Raw genomic sequence first — 17,914 nt, forward strand, 5'->3', positions numbered from 1 at the left:
TGACCCAGTTCCCCTTTCCTTCCCTTCCACCCTCCATAAAAAAAAGGTAAAGTAGAGAGTACAGTTCTAAGGTGATAATGGGGAATCCCTTTCAAATGAGATATTTGAAAATTAGCACACTATCTGGCACATAGTAGGTGCTTAATATATGCATGTTCCTTCCCTCCCTTTCCTTGAGATGAAAACACACAGAGAAAGAGAGACAAAAGAGAGAGAGAGAAACAGTCAGAGACAGAGAGAGACAGAAAGACAGAGAGAGAGAGAGAAGAGAGAGAGAGAGACAGAGAGAGAGAGACAGAGACAGAGACAGAGAGACAGAAAGACAGAGAGAGAGAGAGAAGAGAGAGAGAGACAGAGAGAGAGAAGAGACAGAGACATACCTCCCAATCATCCATCTTTGATCTGTTCTAACCTTGGTTTGGCTGCCAAATTGCTGAGTGACAATGCCCCGGATTGTCTCTAACCATTCCTGGAGTAGGCGTCTGGCCCTAGTTTGGTGTTGTGCTCTGTGTCTTCTTGTAGGGGTGATCTTGTACATCCTCCTGGTGGGATACCCTCCCTTCTGGGATGAGGATCAACACAAACTCTATCAGCAGATCAAAGCTGGAGCATATGACGTAAGGACCTGCTGAGAGGGGCTTGACTTCACCCCTTAGCGTGTGCCTAACAAAGGGGGGAAGAAGAGGACTGGGGGGGAGCAACAGATGGGGTGTAACTTTGATTGGGCTTTTAGGCTGATGCTGTTCTGGGTCCTGCCCTGTCCTGTGGGCTTCCCAGGACCTGTGGAGGGGCATATGGTGCCCTCTACTGCCCGAGGCAGCAACTTTTTCTACAACCCTTTTTAGAACCTGAGAGAAAATCTCTGGAACTCTTCTGTCTGTTACTGAACAGAACCATATTACTTTTCCTCCATCCATGCTGCTTTCTTTCTTCCTCAGTCATGGAGTCTTTGATCATTGGTATTCCAGAGGCTTCAGAGCATGTGATACTTGTCTGAAAGCTTTCTGTACTGCCTCAGAGGAGCAGACCCCACAGAGGGTATTCAGTATGGGAAAACGGGGCAGGGGAAAGGAATCTACCAACTGGAGGGGCACAGTGCTCATGTTTTCCCCATTTCTCCTGCCCTTATTCCCACTCCCTAGTTTCCATCACCAGAGTGGGACACCGTGACTCCTGAAGCAAAGAACTTAATTAACCAGATGCTGACAATAAACCCTGCCAAGCGGATCACGGCCGACCAAGCACTGAAGCACCCATGGGTCTGCGTAAGTGGCCTATTGCGGGGAGAACCAACTCCTTGGCTAGATAGCAATTAGTTTGAAAAAGATCTGGGGATTTTAGTGGTCCTTGGGCTCTCAGTTGCAGCCAGTGGTTGCAACGTATCTTGGGTTGCACTCAGATTGGCAATAGCACGTGTGTGTTATGAGATGATGAGTCTGCTATACCCCACATTAGTCAAAGTAAATCTGGAGCATCATTTTAGTTCTGGTTGCCATATTTTGTGAAGGAAATGATCAAATTGGGAAACATCCAGAGGAGAGTAACTAGGATGATGAGGGGCCGGCAGCTGTGTCACATGAAGACCAGTTGAAGGGACTATTTAACCTGGAAAAGACACTTAGGGAATAGTTATATCTTAAGAGAATTTAATGGGCCACTATGTGGAATAGAGATTAGACTTCGTTCTGCTTGGTCCCATAGGGTGGAGGCAGGGACAGCAAAGGGGAAAGTGCAGAGAGGCAAGTTAAGACTTGGAAATTTTTCTACCAATTATAACTATCCAGAGATAATAGATTGGCTCTCACTTAAAGGCCTTCAGGTGAAGGCGGTGGGGTGATGAGTGAATAAGCACTTATTAAGGCCTCTACTGTGTGCCAGACATTATGCTAAGTTTAGCTTTATGAACATGATTTCATTTGATTCTTACAACAACCCTGTGAGATAGGTGCTGTTATTATCCCTATTTTACACTTGAAGAAACCGAGGCAGTCAGAGGTTAAGTGACTTGCCCTGGGGAACATGGCTTATAAGTGTCTGAGACTGGATTTGAATTCAAATCTTCCTACTTCTGGGTCCCATACTCTTATCTATTCTCTTCCTCACTGCCCCTAAAAGTGAATGATTTCTTGTAGAAAACCTTGTAGGAGTATTTCTTGGTTACATACAGGTTGGAGTAGATGCCTTCTGTGGGGTCCTTTCCAAATGGGTATCTCTTCTCTCTCTGGACTATTCTTTATTAGATGACCAGTCTCCTGTGGTTTGGTTGTATTCTTGACCTAGGGGTTATATTCAGAGTGGTACGTGATGAGGATGGGTCTAGCATGCCCTGATCTGAGTTGGCACGGTACAGGTAATACCTCCCGTATTTAGAACTTTGATACATGGAAACCTTATCTATTCAGAATAAAACTGAGAGCATTTCTCTCCCCCACTCCCCAAAAAAGCCTGTGGATCACAAAAATAAGAAATGATGTTTATAGTCTAGTAGAAGAGGCTCTCACTTGGATCCTGTTCATTCCTACTTTGTATACAATTGGAGTGAACCTAGTTATTTGGTTTCCAGACCCATAGTGGAACAGAAGTAGTAAATTACACAGGAAAATATGTGCTGCTATGTATGGGCAATAAAGCTGGCAGCAAAACGCATTTATTAAATGCCTACTGTGTTTTGGCAGTGGAGATAGAGATTAAGATGAAACAATCATTGAATCTCCCAGATTTTATATCCAATGTGGGGCTAGAACATTTAATTTTACAGATAAATAAATAAGAGAGATAGTGAGCAGCGAGAATGTTTTTTTAACTGTGGGGATGAGGGTGAATTTCTATAGGAGTTGGTACTTGAATTGCACCTCGAAGGAAACTAAAGATGTAACAAGGTGGGGGTGAGGAAGAAGGGCATTTGAGGAATGTGGGATAACACACACAAACACACAAAGGCAGGGGATGGGAAGCCAAGTTCAAGAAATACCAAGTAGACCTGGTTTGACTGGAATGTAGAGTATGTGAGTAAAAGGGATTAATGTTCAGGAAAACTGGAAAGGTAGGTCTGTGGAAGGCTTTCAGTGCCAAGGCATGGAGTTTATAGTTTACCCTAGGGGCAGTAAGGAGCTACTGAAGATTCTTGAGCAGAGTATTATCGATCTGGGTTTTAGAAAGATCATTTTGGTAACTGGGTGCAAGCTGGATTGGAGAGAGGAGAGCCTGGAAACAAGACATTAGGAGGCTGTCTATTTATTTCAGGAGGGCCTGAACAATGGTAATGGCCATGTTGAGGGAGTTTAGAGATGTTATGGTGGCAGAATCAGCCCAACTTGGCAATTGATAAGATGTAAGGACTGAGGAAAAGAAAAGAGTGAGATGTTGACTAGAAGAATGGTGGTCCCATCATTAGGGAAGTTTGGAAGGCAAAAAGGAAGGTAGATGATGAGTTGGGCAGATGGGATGGAATATAGATAATGGAGTTCCATTTTGATCATGTTACCTCTTACCTTTGTAAACTTGGACAAGTAGTTAACTTCTTGGAGCCTCAGTTTCCACATCTGTAAAATGAAAGGGTTGGACTAGATGGCCTCCGAGTCCCCTTCTAGCTTTAAATCTCCAGTTGGTTGGACTAGGAGCCTGAGTATTCCAGAGAGCTGTCATTTTACTCTGCTAAGCTGTTTGGGTCCTTCAGATGGACACATTGCGCGTCTGGGACCCGTGCATCTTCCAAGAAGAGCCTCCAGAGTTTGAGTCTTGGGAGGGAATGAAGAACCTCAGGGCTATGCTTGAATGTCATTAGGGTGACCCCATAGATGTTGCTTGTAGAATTCATAACAAGAAAAATTTGCCATGCCTGGCTTTCTTGTTCCAGATTCCTGGGTGGGATTAGCCAGGGTCTTCCTGCTTTCTGCTGGGAATTTGAAGCAGCTAGGTATCAAAGTGAATAGAGTGCTGGGTCTGGAGTCAGGGAGATTTGAGTTCAAATCCAATTTCAGATACTTACTAATTCTGGGGCCCTACACAAGTTATTTAATCTCTATCTGCCTCTTAAGAGTGGCAGCCTGCTTTCTATATCTTATCTCATTTGATCCTTACAACAACTCTGAGAGGTAGGTGCCATTTGTTATTATTATTCCTATTTTACAGATGAGGAAACTGAGGCTGAGAGAGGTTAAGAGACTTTGCCAGAATCACATAGCTAGTTGGTATTTAAAGCAAGATCTGAGCTGCTGGGGTCTTTCTATCATTTCTACCACCTAGCTTCCCAATGGGAAACAGCTAACAAGTTAATATGACCAGAACATGAAGGGGGTTATTATCAAACAAAACTAAAAAGGGTAGGCAAGAGCCATGTTGTGCCAGGCTTTAAATGCCAAGTCAAAGACTGAATTTTCTCCTAGAGTCAATATTTTTGAGTAGAGGAGTGACTAGATCAGGTGTGTGTTTTAGGAGCATAGATTTGGTGACTAAAATCCATTGAAGATAGATTGGAGAGGGCAGATGGATTAGGTGGCTCAGTAGATAAAAAGCTAGGCCTAAAGATGGGAAGGAGAAGGTGCCTTGGGTTTAAATATGGCCTTAGACATTTCCTAGATGTCTGACCCTGGGCAAGTAACTTAACCCCCATTGCCTAGCTCTTACCACTCTTCTGCCTTGGAACCAATACACAGTATTAATTCTAAAATAGAAGATAAGGGTTTTTTTTTGTTTTTTTTTAAAGAAGATGGATTGGAAAGGGGAGAAACTAGAAACAGCCTCAGTTACAGGGGTCTTGTAATAGTGTAAGAGAGAAATGCCAAGGATCTAAACAAGGGTAAAGTCTGTAGAGATGGAAGAAAGGTCATGAATAGACCAGATACTATAGAGGCAGAATAAAGATTTTTTTTTCCACTCAGTTAGATATGAGACGATGGCCTGCTGAGGGGAGAACCAGGATAGACATCAAGGTTGCAGACTTGGGTGGCTAATGGAGTGATGGTGCCCTCTGTGGAAATCCAGAAGTTAGGAAGAGGGATGAATGTGGGCAAAAAAGATACTGAGTTCCATTTTGGTTATGTGGATTAAAGATGCTAATGAAACATTTAGGTCAAGATAATCAGCACTGTGTGTAATGTAAGACTGGAGTCCAGGAGAGAGAGTTGAGTTGAATAAGTCTGCCTAGACACATTCCTCATGGAATCTGATAAGATCACGGGTGGAAAGTGAAGAGAGCCCAGGTTTGAGCCTTAAGGAATGCCCGCGTGTAGGGGTCTAGAGAATGATGATGCTCTGGAAAGGAGCCAGAGCAGGGATGACCCCATAAGAGAACTCAGTGGCATGGAAGCCAAAGGAGAAGGGAGAAGCCCAGAATGGGGAGGAAGAGCAATCTTCAGCGTTAAAATCTGCAGAGGACGAAGAAAAGACCATTAGATTGAGAAGTTGGGAGTAAACAGAAGGACTCTTCCCTCTCCACCATCTTGGTTCTGATTGAGATGTTAGGAGAGTGTGGCTGTCCTGGGATAGTCATTTCTCCATTTGGGTCTTAATTTCCTTATCTGCAAATTGAGGTAATTGGACTCGATGAATGCTAAGTGACTCCCCCAGATCTAATGGTCTGTGATTCTAGAAGCTCATTATTAACCATCAGACTGTCCTTTCGTTGCCTCCTCTCCCCTGGGAAGATTCGAGTGCCCTCTGGAGGCATCATTATCGTACAGTGTTGTTTATTATTCAAACTATTATCATCCTGTAAGCCTTGCATTTCTATAATGCATTATAACTCTAAAAGTACTTTCACATCTATTATGTCATTTTGACCTCAGATACCCCATGTGTTGTGGTAGTGAAGGCAAGTATGACTGTGCCCATTTTTTGGATGGCCACCATGGGTCTACAGCACGTCGGTCCTCACTCTCATCCGGACGTTGGAGCTAGGAAATTTAGCCAGAGTATCATACGCAGTGCTGGTCCATTAGGACTAAGCACCTTCTTTCTCCATTTGCCTTTACAGCAACGTTCTACAGTGGCCTCCATGATGCACCGGCAGGAGACCGTGGAATGCTTGCGAAAGTTCAATGCCCGGAGAAAGCTGAAGGTGAGCCCTAGACGGCTTGTTCCTGCTTCTCTCACCAACGAATCCAGCTGCTTTGTCATATTTGGCCATGTCTGGTCTCCCTGGAAGGTGCAGGGGTTGTGGCAATGGATCCCCCCAAGGGCCAGTTCCCCAGGGATGGCCACAAGAGCTGTAACTAGGGTGGGGTGACCAGGGCTTTGTCTAAGGTGCCAGTCATCCTGGAGTACCTTACCCCAGTTCTTACAAATCCTCTGCTGGTCCGGTACTAAGAGGCACGATGAAGGTCCCATTCCTCTGCCCCCTCTCTCCCTCTGCACCCCCAAGAGATTGATGGTCTCTTCCTCTTCCTGGGGCTCGCTGCCTCTGCTTCCCTTCCACCCCAATGCAGCATGGCCCTCAGTGGAGGAAGAGCTCCGAATAAATGTACCAAGGCTCAGTTATGCCCTCTTTTTTTCCCTCAGGGTGCCATCCTCACAACAATGTTGGTTTCCAGGAATTTTTCAGGTAAGTTTCTTGCCAGCAGGGCATTTCAGTCCTTCCAAGGTGAGTTGGGAGGTGGGGTAGGGTGGAGTGTTGTTCTCATCTCCTGTTCTCTGGCACCCAGGCGGTAGCTTGTCAGGATTAACAAAGGGCATTGGCCTGGGTTTGGCCTTCGGACCCCAGGCGCTTCCTCTAAACCAAGACGCTTGGGCTTCGAGTCTGATGAATCCTCCCTAGTACATCTGGGTAGCAGCATCCCCGTTTCTTCTGAGGGTCGCCTCCCATTCTCTCTCTCTGTACTTGAAAATCTTAGCCAGCTCTGGTTATCAAGGAGAAAGGGGGTGGTGGGAGCTTAAAAAGGAGAGAGGAGGGAGCGGAGATGTAGTAAGCTCTCTCGTAGTGGGAGCCCTGAGTCAGGCTTCACTGCCAGCCTGCTGACTGAGCACATCTAGACCCGTCAGCCTGTTTTTCTAATCCCTGGCAGGAGGCGAGCGAGCCCAGCCCACTAGCCCAGAGAAATTATGCTAGATGTCAAGCTCTTCACAGAATAAAGTGCTTATTACTTTCTTAATGATAATAATTGTGAAGGAGAGAAGGAACGGAGGGAGAGGACAGGACTTGCTTAACTCTGTGAGTGTGTGGGAAAGATGGGAGCAGAATTTAGAGATCAGCCTCCATGTTAGCATTTCCTCAACTCCCTCTTCTCCTGTCTTATCACTGGGCTTTTTGGCCCAGGGCGACTTCAGGGAGTCCAAGCCTCATGGCAGGACAGGCTTAGGTGAAAAGGAAAGTGTCCTTTCCCTCTGGGTGCTAATGATCATTCCTCTCTTCCAGTTAGGAGTTTCCCCACTCCCCACCCCCTCATTCATTCCTAGAGACTGTGGGGTTTGGGGTTTTTTCTTCTTTTCTTCTCTGTTCCATTCTTCTCTCACATTTATTGCTGCTCAGGATGTCAGCTGCTGTGATATATTCAATGGAAAACTTGATAGGAGGAAGATATTCAGAAAGCACTGCCCACCGACCTCAGGCAGAATGGGGTTATACCCTTGTTCTGGGGCAAATAAAAGCCTGGTCTTGAAGAGTAACAATGAACAGCAACTGGAACTTGGGGAAAACCAGACCCAGGAGCTGTAGGGCTTAGGAATAAACTATCTGGATGACTAGGGAATGAATAGTAGCCATAAGGCATCGCTGGCCTTTCAGCAGTGGAGTATGTTACCTGCCTTGTGTATTACCCGTGAAGCTATTTATGTTGTATTCTTGAGATGAAATTTGAGTTTCTAGCGACCCTACAAAGAATGGAACTGAGGACAGAGGCTAGCTGATTTCTCCTAAGGATTTAAACTGGATTCTTAAAACCTGGTTCTCAGTTCCTAATTACTCGGTGCATCTGAAGGCCAACTTTGGTCATTCTGAAATGACCGTGGAGTCCCGGTGGCATTTTTGTGTTGACGTTAGAGCCATCATTCTGTCCTTTCTCGTGTCTTGAGGGTATCTTCTGGCCTTAGGCCTCTCCTTTAAGGGTCACCCTCCTCTGTGGTCCCTTCTTGGTTAGCTGAGGTCTTCTAGGTTATGGTCTTAGAAAGGACAAGGAAGGCATTTCACCCCAATCCCTAAGAAGCTTTAGAATTTTGCTGTTGTCTTCTGTTCCTGTGACTTCTCTCTGCCCGGTAGCTGCCTTAGGCAGGGGAGATATGAGACAGAAAAGAGACCTTGCTCTTGGCATTGAGTTGACCCCACTGGAGGTACTCCAGACTGACCTCTTCTTACCCTAGTCCCTGGAATAGGCATGGAGCAGCTCCTGTCTCTGGAAGCTCCAGGGAGAAGAGGCACATAATATTCCTAATAAGGGAAGAAGGAGGGCTGAGCCTTTCACTCAGGAGCTGGGATGAACATAGTTTAATTATACCTGGATTAAGTACTGTCCCCACTTTGTGACAGACATCCTCCCAGATAGGTGTTGTGGACACAAAGAAAACATCCCCTGCCCTTAGATTCTACTGAAAACAGTCAGGGATAAATTACTTGGAGGAAGGAGAAAATTCAAACAGGTGGGGAAACCCCTGGCTTCCTAGAAGAGGTAGCACTTAAGTTGAGCCTTCAAGGAAGCAGGAAGGATTCTCTAAAGCAGAGATAGAGTGAGTTACAGGTATGAGAAGCAGCCAGTTCGAATGGGTGGAACAAGGCATGGGCAGTTAAGTTGGGGGATCCACCAAGAGGCCAGTTTGGTTAGGATGCCTAACCTTGGCTAGTATCTACTGGATATGGGGAATGGATTTCTGCAGGTAGAAATCATTTGCCACAGTTGCCCCTGTTATCTTTTTTGTGTGAGTGCTTGTCCCTGGGGTACCATCTGCTCCAAATCAGGGCACTTGGAGAACCATCAAGGAAACCATCACCTCTGTCTAACCAGGAGAGAATCAAGGAGGTCTGTGGTAAAGGAGGGAAATTGGAGATGACTGTGTAAGACGAGGCCACGTGTGGGCTGTGAATTTACCTTGGAGCTCTGGAGGTGAGGGTTTCTCTACAGTTTGGAACCCGGAGAAGCCTGGGGGCTGGCTCCCCTCCCTCCAGCTTAGCCCCCATGGTGGCCTTCGTATCTCCTTATCCAGGCATTAGGGAAGGAAGTAGTCATCTCAGTAGGATTCTGTTCCCCTCGTAGTCTTTGTCCAGTTGTGAGCCCCCACCTAGAAAACAGGAACGTACCTGGTTTTCTGAGGCTTGGACATGACACGTGGGTTTCTTGGGTCTTGTCTGTCCCCAAAATAGCTCGGTGTGTGTTGGGGTGTCTATGAGGGGCAGGGATGAGCCTCTTTCCATGTGGTGGAGTTTTTATGTCCCCCCCACCCACCCCCAGTCCTTTAAAGCCCTCAAGTCCTTCATGCCACCCACTCCACTTTGCTGAAGAGCAACGACGACTGCCTTGTTGCCCTTCCCCCTGAGACGCTCCTGCTCCTCCCAGCTCGGCTGGCTTGGCCACGATGCCCTTGGCCCTGGTGTGCGTGGGCTGTGAGTGGGCTCCCTTCTTCTTGCCCACTTCTCACGCTCAGGCATGCTAGCTGCTGATTGGCCCCTGTGGCTTCGTGGCGGCTCTTAGCACTGAGAGATTGTATCCCCTCAGTTGGCAGGCAGAGCTCCGCCCCAGCCTTGGCCGCCGTGAGCGCCGCCGGCCTGGCCGGGCAAGGTACGTGGCATGAGTCCTCCCCGCCTGCCTGACCCAGCCCTCTCCCATCCTACCAGGAGGGGCCAGCATGTCAGGCCCACTCACCAGGGAGGTGCCACCCATGCTTGCTGGCTGAGATTGGCATGCAGAACGGACCACTTAACCTGGCATCGTCAGTGCACTGGCAACACTGAGCCCACTAACCAGCTCTGCATGCTGGGCGCTTGCTGACTCTCAGGGGGCTGTAGCCTGGGGGAAATGGAGCTGGGCAGTGGCAGGAATTTCCTCTAGGCTGCCTGGTGCCTTCTGACCGTGGCAGCAAGGAATGAAGGCCAGTCAGGCAGCCCCCTGGGGCAGCACTGGGTATGGCATGGAGCCTACTAGGAGCTGTGACGAGTCCCAAGTGCCGTCTCTCAATCCAGAGAGCAGACGGAGCATCCCAGATCCAGAGCTCTCGGCCCCTCCTGGGGCCGAGAATGGACAGATCGGTCCCACTTCCTAAGGAACAGGCCATATCGAAATCTATTCCCCGGCCCCCTTCGCAGGCTAGAGATGGGTCAGCCTAGGAGCTTTCTGTGGTCCTACAGAAAAGGGCTCTGCCCTCATCTGAGATACGGAGGACTCAGAGCTCTCATCTGCCAGGCTCGGACTGTACTCCAGATGAGGGCAGAAGGACCCCATCCCACCCTGAGAGAACAGCACAGCCGGAGGGAGCAGCTCCTTCCCCCCCACATTCAGCCCCTGCCCATTCTTCTACCTCCTCTCCTCGGCCTTCTCAGCCAGCCACCTTCCTCAGGTCTTCTGACACAAGGGCTCACGGCTGCCCTGTCCCCCCTGAAACCTCTCCGATGTCTCGCTGTTCCACCCTACCCTTCCCAGACTTGTGAGGCGAGGCAGCAAACCCCTGAGGAGAGAGAGGCTCCGGGGAGCTGGACTCACATTAAACCGAGTGCCTCCTCGAGGCTTAAGCCCCTTTGTGAAAATCTGCTTGTTTTCCTCCTGTAGGCTGGTCTCTGTGGGTGTCTGTCTGTCTGTCCTCATGTTTGTTCTCCTCTGTGCAGTGTGAAACTCTTTTTATCTCTTGAGGAAGCCTTAGATGTCTCGTAGCCTCGGAGTGTAGCCCTCCCCAGTATCTCAGTAGAGCCTAGGGAGTCTGGGCGTCTTTACCCCCTTCTTCTCAGCTGCTCGGCTCCCAAGGATCTGGGTTAGATGTCATTTGGCAGAGTGTTCTGAATAAACAGGGCAGTCCCTTGGTGGTGGGGGCCGTGACTGAATGATGGTTTCTCCCAAGAGATGGAGCATTTCCTAATATAAGACGCTGGAGGTACGTCCCAAGGCGGGTGAGATTTGGAGCTCAGTTGGCCCCAGATCCCACGATCCAGTGAGTGTCTCACGCTGCCTCCCCTCTAACTGAGGTGGGGAGCAAGCAGGACATCCTTAACATGGGGCAGCCATACTCTCTGTAGGTTCTGGGGACCAGAAGGATGTCAGCGGGCATGATGGAAGCTACCCCTGACTGGCCCACGGCTCTTTTGGTCTTTCCATTCTACCAGGAATTCAGATTGGAGAGAGAGAGTAAGTGAGTGAGAGAAGAAGGTTCATGCTGCAGGAACCCTGATTTTCTGCTTTGTCTTCACAGCTGCCAAAAGCCTGTTGAACAAGAAGGCAGATGGAGGTGTGAAGGTAGGTTTTTCATCCACTCCTCAGGCCAGAGACACTAACCTCTCACTCCCACTTCACCTATTCCAGGGACTTCTGCCTTTCTTGTTCCCCCTCTCTTCCTAGGTTCCTGGGCCTGCTATTTTCCTTCTAAATCAAAATTCTTTTTTGGTCTTAAGGCTGTGAAGTCTGGTGGGCTGAGGGAAAGAAAGGAAATGATGTTTCTCCTCCTCTAAAGGACTCTCATCCAAAATGGTATAACTTGTGAGGTTTGAATCCTATTTCCTCTGGGAGGCTATTGCCTTCTCCCTTATCACCTTCCCCTCTGGATTTTTTTTTTTGGGTTACTTGGTTAATATCGTTAACTTCCTCAGCAGAATTATGTGTTGCATAAAATAGCAGAGAAGATGTGTGGTGTGGCTGTTTGCTTTTCTTGGCGAGACAGTTCTCCGTGTTAAACCAGGAAAAGGAAAGTAAGTTGGTCTGTGAGAAGCCCAAAGACCAACAAGGGCTTCTCTAGGATGGCTGAGTCAGGGAAGGGAAAAGCCAACTTTATATATTGGTGGACTTTTCATTGAGGGGAGAGAACAGTCAGAAAGTAAAAAGAATCCAGGTGGAGGCTTTGTGCAGAAATTGGTGCCATCTTGGGCCATTTCACTGGCTGCTGTAAAGAGATTCAACCCACAAAACTGCCCAAGTGTGTAAAATGTTTGAACTGGACTTTCCCCCTAGGACCTATATGTGTGAACATGTACACCCTCCCCTTCCTCCTTCTTTTCCTCTGCCCTAATTCTGTGTGCATGGCTGCTGCTGTGTTCTCCTACTCCCAGGAAAGGAGGAATTTAAGAACTAGAGCCTGTCCTTCAGATATAACAGGGTATGAGCAGACATTGGGTGGCCCATTTGGAAGGTAGTAAGGGAGCCACGGGTGGACAGAGGGGTTAGTGAGGGAGAAGAGACTTGAGCTTTTTTCTCTTTGGCAGAGATACTAGATTAAGTCAGTTGCCACAAATTTATTGAGTACTTAGTGTGGGTCCAGCATTGTGTTGGGTTCTATACAGAATCATAAAAGATGGATAAAATCTGACTTCTCCCTTAAAGAAATGAACCAGTTAGTGGAGTAGGATTGTGTGAGATTATGTGAGAACATGATTATGTGAGAACAATCCAGGGTAAAGCTATGGAGTATTCATTTTAGGGGCACCCTGGGAACTCAGAGAAAGGAGAGCCCACGAGTGTGGGCTGGTAGAATAGGAAAAGATTTCATGGAGATAGCAGGACCCATGCTAGGTCTTAAAAGGATGATGCGTTGTCATATGGAAAGTGCCTTGAAAACTGTAAAGTGCTATAGAAGTGCTGGCTCTGAGGGTGATGATGATCTGTATAAGTAAAGGAGAAAGAGTATTTCCGGGTGATGGAGGCAGAGGGCAAGAATGAAGATGGCTTGTGTAGAGGACAATGAGGAAACAGGACTAACTTGAGTGGATTTGCAAAAATACTAGACTCAAGATTGGATAGGAAATAAGAGGCCGAGTTATGGAGGGCTTTGAAAGCTAGATAGTAGGAAGCTATTAAAGGTAATTGAGCTAGGGAGTACCATAATGAAAGATGGGGATCAGTCAGTCAGTAAACATTTATTAAGACCTACTATGTATCAGGCACCGTGCTAAGCAACGAGAATGTACAAAGAGCTGAAAGAGAATTCCTGTCCCCAAGGACTCACAGTCTAATGACCTGGAATATTATTAGTCCTTAAGCAATGTCTAGAATGAATTGGAAGAGGACAAATTTGGAAATCAGGGAGACAAGTTTAAGGGGCCATTGTTTTTTAGCTTTGGAAGGGCCCTCAGAAATCCTCTTGTTCAGGGATTCTTACCCTTTTTATGTCATAAGACTCCTTTGGCAAGATCTGACAAAGCCTGTGGACTCCTCAGATGTTTTTAAAATAATTGTAAGAAATACTAGATCTCAGTTAGGTTAGTGATAATAAAGACAAATTATTTTATCCATTTGAGTTCATGGATTTCCTATAATCTATCCATGGACTCCGGCTCTCATCCAACCCATAACTGAAGAACAATCTCCTCTGCCAGATGGTCGGCTAGCCTTTGTTTGACCTCAGATGAGAAGGAACTCACTACCTGTTGTTTTGCCTCGTTGCCTGGAAGATACTGGAAAATCTTGCATTTGCCCTAACAAGTGGCTTGACCTCTCTTTGCCCCTTGATTTGGGGACCTGTTCTGCAACCTCTGCTTGCATCATCACTCTGAGGATAAATGACAGCATCTTGGGTCCTATGTGAAAGGATGAATGGCAAGAACAGATTAGGAGACAAGGCAAGGCTCTCAGGTGCCAATTCCAGGGGCCCTGGGAGTCTCCTCTAATCGAGGCATCTTGTGTTTCCCTTGTAGTCAACAAGCATTTATTAAGCGAGTTAGTTCATAGGTAAGAAAGAGGAAGCAGGGACAAAGCAAGAAATTGGAGAAGGCTAGTAAGCTTTCACCTGTGCAGGTGTAAGTAGATGGCTAAAACTCTGGCGAAAGAGATAAGAGGCTATAGAAAAACTCCCTATAAGCACTTTTGATGCCAAACTGCCCTGATAACATGTGGTTGAGCCACAGGTCTCTCAGGAAGGTTTTGTTTCTAAAATAAAAAGGGTTAGAGATCAGTTGGAAAGTTATGATCTGGGATAGTTAGGTGGCACAGCAGACACTTCCTAGCTGTGCGATCCTGGGCAAGGTTCTCAGCACTCTTTGTGTAGCTTTATACATTAAGACAGAAAGTAACGTTCTTTTAAAAAGAAAGAAAGTTATGATCAACTTTGGTCTGGAGAAAAACCAGGGTTAGATTATGCAGAGACTGACTAAAATTTAATGAGTGTGAGATATCTAACAGTATCTAGATATTCATATTTAAGTTTGGTTCTAAATCATAGATCATCTTTTTAAATCTGGTAACCATGCATACAATAATTTTGCATTAAAATATGATAATAGAGTTTTTGTTTTTTAAAGCTTAATGGAATGAAAGGTTCTGTTATGTTCCATTTGACTTAAATTAACTACACCTTTAAGAAACCCGTTTGAGCCATAAGACTCAAAGCACAGACAAACATAGTATCTAGGGAGAAGTAGCCATCGTGTGTATAAAATCTTGACGATACTGTTAACTTTCCAAGAATCATCCTATTCAGGTAGAGTCTAATCACCAGTAAACCAGTCCTTTTGGTGGCCATTCTTTGGGCATAACGACTTTTAGAACAAAGAAAGATATGTGCTGTGAGCATTTTTATAATGGTGCTAGAATAAAGGGAGAGAGTAGAAGGTGGGGATCACACAAGTTTTTAGACAGGCTGCATACATTAACTCGTGGCATCCTGAATGTGAGATCCTTGTCCAGTAACCAATGAGTAGACAAACAACTGGATGGGCCAAATATATCGATGTTGACATTCTCCTTCTAAACGAGACCAGTAGAGGAAAGGGAGCTGCAGCTAAATAGAAGGTTGGTCAGTCCATCCTTGGATAGGCAAATAAAAGAGTTGACTGAGTTGGTTTTAATGTGGAACCATGGGTAACAAGAACTGTCACTTAAGGGATACTTAGTCACCTTATTTTTAGTGCTCAGTGATAAGTATTTGTCAAAAGGCCACCACAAAGTTAATGGAGGCCTTTGTACCCTTACCATTGTGAAGAATGAGCAGAAAGCGAAATTCTTTGATCAGAATCAAATAAAATCAACTCTAACATTCAGTGACTTCAGTGCAAAAGTGAACATAAATTAGGAGGACAGGGAAAAATATGCTCTAAAACATGGTTCTGGTGTAAGAAAAGGAGACTAAAAGATTTGTCAATTATGCTTCTGCATATAGGGATGCAGTGGAGCCTAGTAGATAGAGTATCGGAATCACAAAGACTGGTTCAAATCCTAACTCTAATACTCATGAATTCTGTGATTCTGGACAAGTTTTTTAACCTTTCCAAACCTCAGTTTTCTCATCTGCAAAAAGAAGATAATAACTATATTTAATAGTTACTGCTTAAGGTCATCGGGAAGCTCAAATGAAATGACATTTGCAACCTCACAGCATTTATATAAATGTCAGTTATTGTTATACAAAAGCACTAAGCCTATATATCGGGAATATTTTTCCTCAAGAAGATAGCCACGAGGGGCTAGAATATGGTGAGTACAAAGTTCTGTCACAAAAAAATGAAATTGATTCTCTTCTCATAGACAGGAACCAATTGTTTACCAATATGGGAATCATCTCTGAATGAACTATAGAGTCATACTCTTGGCTTGTTAAAACAGATAAAAATCAACACCAAATTAGAAGAAAGAATGAGAAGATATGGCATGTGATTGTCAACAGCTCCAACTGGACCTATTTCAATAAGCTGTTGATGCCAAAAAAATGGCAAACGGATTTTAAAAACCAGACATCAACACAGACTGTCACTATTTCCTTACAGAAGTTTAACCAATTTAAGTCATTTGTCAAAGCAAGAAGACTTATAGAGCCTAGAAACTACTTCAGCCAGCAAACATTTGATCCTTACCTAACAGAGAAGAGAGAGAAGCAAAGGAGGGCAAAACCTTAGTAAGAATCCAGTTACATGAAGACCCCCCACCCACCCACCCAGTGTACTTATAGATGAAACTGGAAGGGAGACAATAAACAGATGACAAATGAAGATGATCCAAGAAGATTTCAATAACTCTTTTCTCCAGCAGTGACAGTGGAGTCAAAACATTTGGTTCCCAACATCATAGTTATCCCTGATGTGCTGCAAAATGAGGAACTAGAGCAGTAGTGTCAAACTCAGAAAGAGGGGCCATTAATCTGTGCCTAAGGATCCCCAAGGGCCACATATTGACTTGGTTTTCAAATATAATGTTAATCTATGTTTTATTTATTTTTACTTATTTTGTTAAGTATTTCCCAATTACATTTTAATCTGGTTTGGGTTGCACTTGGGAGCATTGTGGGCCACGTGTTCAACACCTCTGGGATCCCTTTCAGTTCTCTATTGATCTTCTAAAATCTTAATGAGAAAAATCTGCACACATATTAAGGGCATTCTGGATAAAGGTATGAGACTTCCACAAATGATATTTTACAGCAATCTACATTTTTTTTAAAGTGTCTCCCATGTATATCTTTATATGATACAAAATTCCTAGAGAAATGTTAACACAGAGAACTTTTCAACTCCCTGTTCATTTCCTCTGATGCATAAAACAGGGAATCATTTACTCTTTAAAGTTGTTTGACCCTGTCTCAGTGGATGTGCTACAGTCTAAATTGGAAAGAGATTCCCTATAGAGGATGATGTCTTCCAGATGGGTCTGTTGGTAGGTGCCACTGTGCTCTTCAGAACATCACAGAGCCTCCTATGAACTTCTATGATCCCAGAAGAGCTCAGCCAAACTATATATATAGAAAAATATCCATGGATGGTGGATGAAGATCATGTCTTGTCTTGATTATACTCTGTAGTTAGATGTCCAGATAGATGTAGTATATTTCCATCAGTGTGTCTATCTTAGATGATGGGTAATGGAACTAGGACTCAGAATTGAATTGGGATGGCACAGCTAGGTGGCATGATGGATAAAGCACAATTCCAGGTCAGGAGGACCTGGGTTCAAATCTGTGACCCTGGGCAAGTCATTTGACCCTGTTTGCCTAGCCTTTGCCCTTCTGTCTTAGAGTTGTTACTAGGTAAGAAGGTAAGGATTTAAAAAAAAAAAAAAAGAATTGAATTGAATTGAATTGAATTGAATTGAATTGAATTGAATTGGGAGCCAAGCAGGATGGATTACCTTTGGGAAATTGTTGCTTTAGATGACCCTTATCTTCTCCAGAAACAAACGTCCATCTTCTTAACAGCAATAATCTTCCAGGGATGCTGTATGAAACACGAATTCATGGAAGAATTCCAAATCATGAATCATAGAGTTTAAATGGGAGGACAGAAAGATTGACTCATTTTTGTCTTGTTATGCCATTGCCCTACACCTAGGGCCTCAAGCATAATAGGCCATTGACTTACGTTTGGTAATGAATTGAAAAAAACTGCAGCAGCTTTCAAGTAAAGAAATGTGGAGGTCACAGGATGTAAAAAGATACCATCAGTAACGTTGCAACCACAAAAAAAAAAAATGGATCCGGCACATGATGAGGGCAGTGATGGATGGAATGATACCCCTAAAAGGTTAGGTTTAGAAGACCTCTCTTATGTTGTGCAAACTCCCTGTGAAGTTTATGGGAGGACGTAGTTAAGTGAGGACCTGAGATGATGGTGGCATTCTGAGTCACTGGGAGACCTACTAATGCAGAGATCACAGATCCACTTGAAATATCCAAGTATGTGCACTGGTCTTGAAAACTCAGACTTCCAAAAGGATGGTAAATGTCCCACTATTTTAGATTTGTAGATCTCTTTTTTCAGGAGGTTCCCTGAGAAGGGTGTTCATGGCCATTGTAACTCTGAAGGTGCCTGTAAAGAAATCCTCAGGTAGGACTGGATCTAGTGTAAGGCTCTGAGTTCTAGCCTCTTTTCTGTCCA

The 17,914-nt window shown here is 45.1% G+C and overlaps 1 protein-coding gene across 12 annotated transcripts in view; it reads left to right on the forward strand.

The window, feature by feature from the left end:
- Nucleotides 1–17,914, forward strand: part of CAMK2G (calcium/calmodulin dependent protein kinase II gamma) — a 72,233-nt gene that overhangs the window by 40,739 nt on the left and 13,580 nt on the right. For 8 of the 12 annotated variants that reach the window (XM_044659058.1, XM_044659057.1, XM_044659061.1 and 5 more), the window contains 6 exons: nt 523–617; nt 1,143–1,265; nt 5,975–6,058; nt 6,499–6,541; nt 9,639–9,701; nt 11,320–11,363. In XM_044659058.1, coding sequence (XP_044514993.1) covers nt 523–617; nt 1,143–1,265; nt 5,975–6,058; nt 6,499–6,541; nt 9,639–9,701; nt 11,320–11,363 — 452 coding nt within the window. Of the gene's footprint in view, nt 1–522; nt 618–1,142; nt 1,266–5,974; nt 6,059–6,498; nt 6,542–9,638; nt 9,702–11,319; nt 11,364–13,954; nt 13,961–17,914 lie in introns of all 12 variants that reach the window. The other 4 variants (XM_044659060.1, XM_044659063.1, XM_044659065.1 and 1 more) reach the window with 2 other exon arrangements.

The sequence above is a fragment of the Gracilinanus agilis genome, chromosome 2, assembly GCF_016433145.1.
Source record: "Gracilinanus agilis isolate LMUSP501 chromosome 2, AgileGrace, whole genome shotgun sequence".
NCBI lineage: Eukaryota > Metazoa > Chordata > Mammalia > Didelphimorphia > Didelphidae > Gracilinanus > Gracilinanus agilis.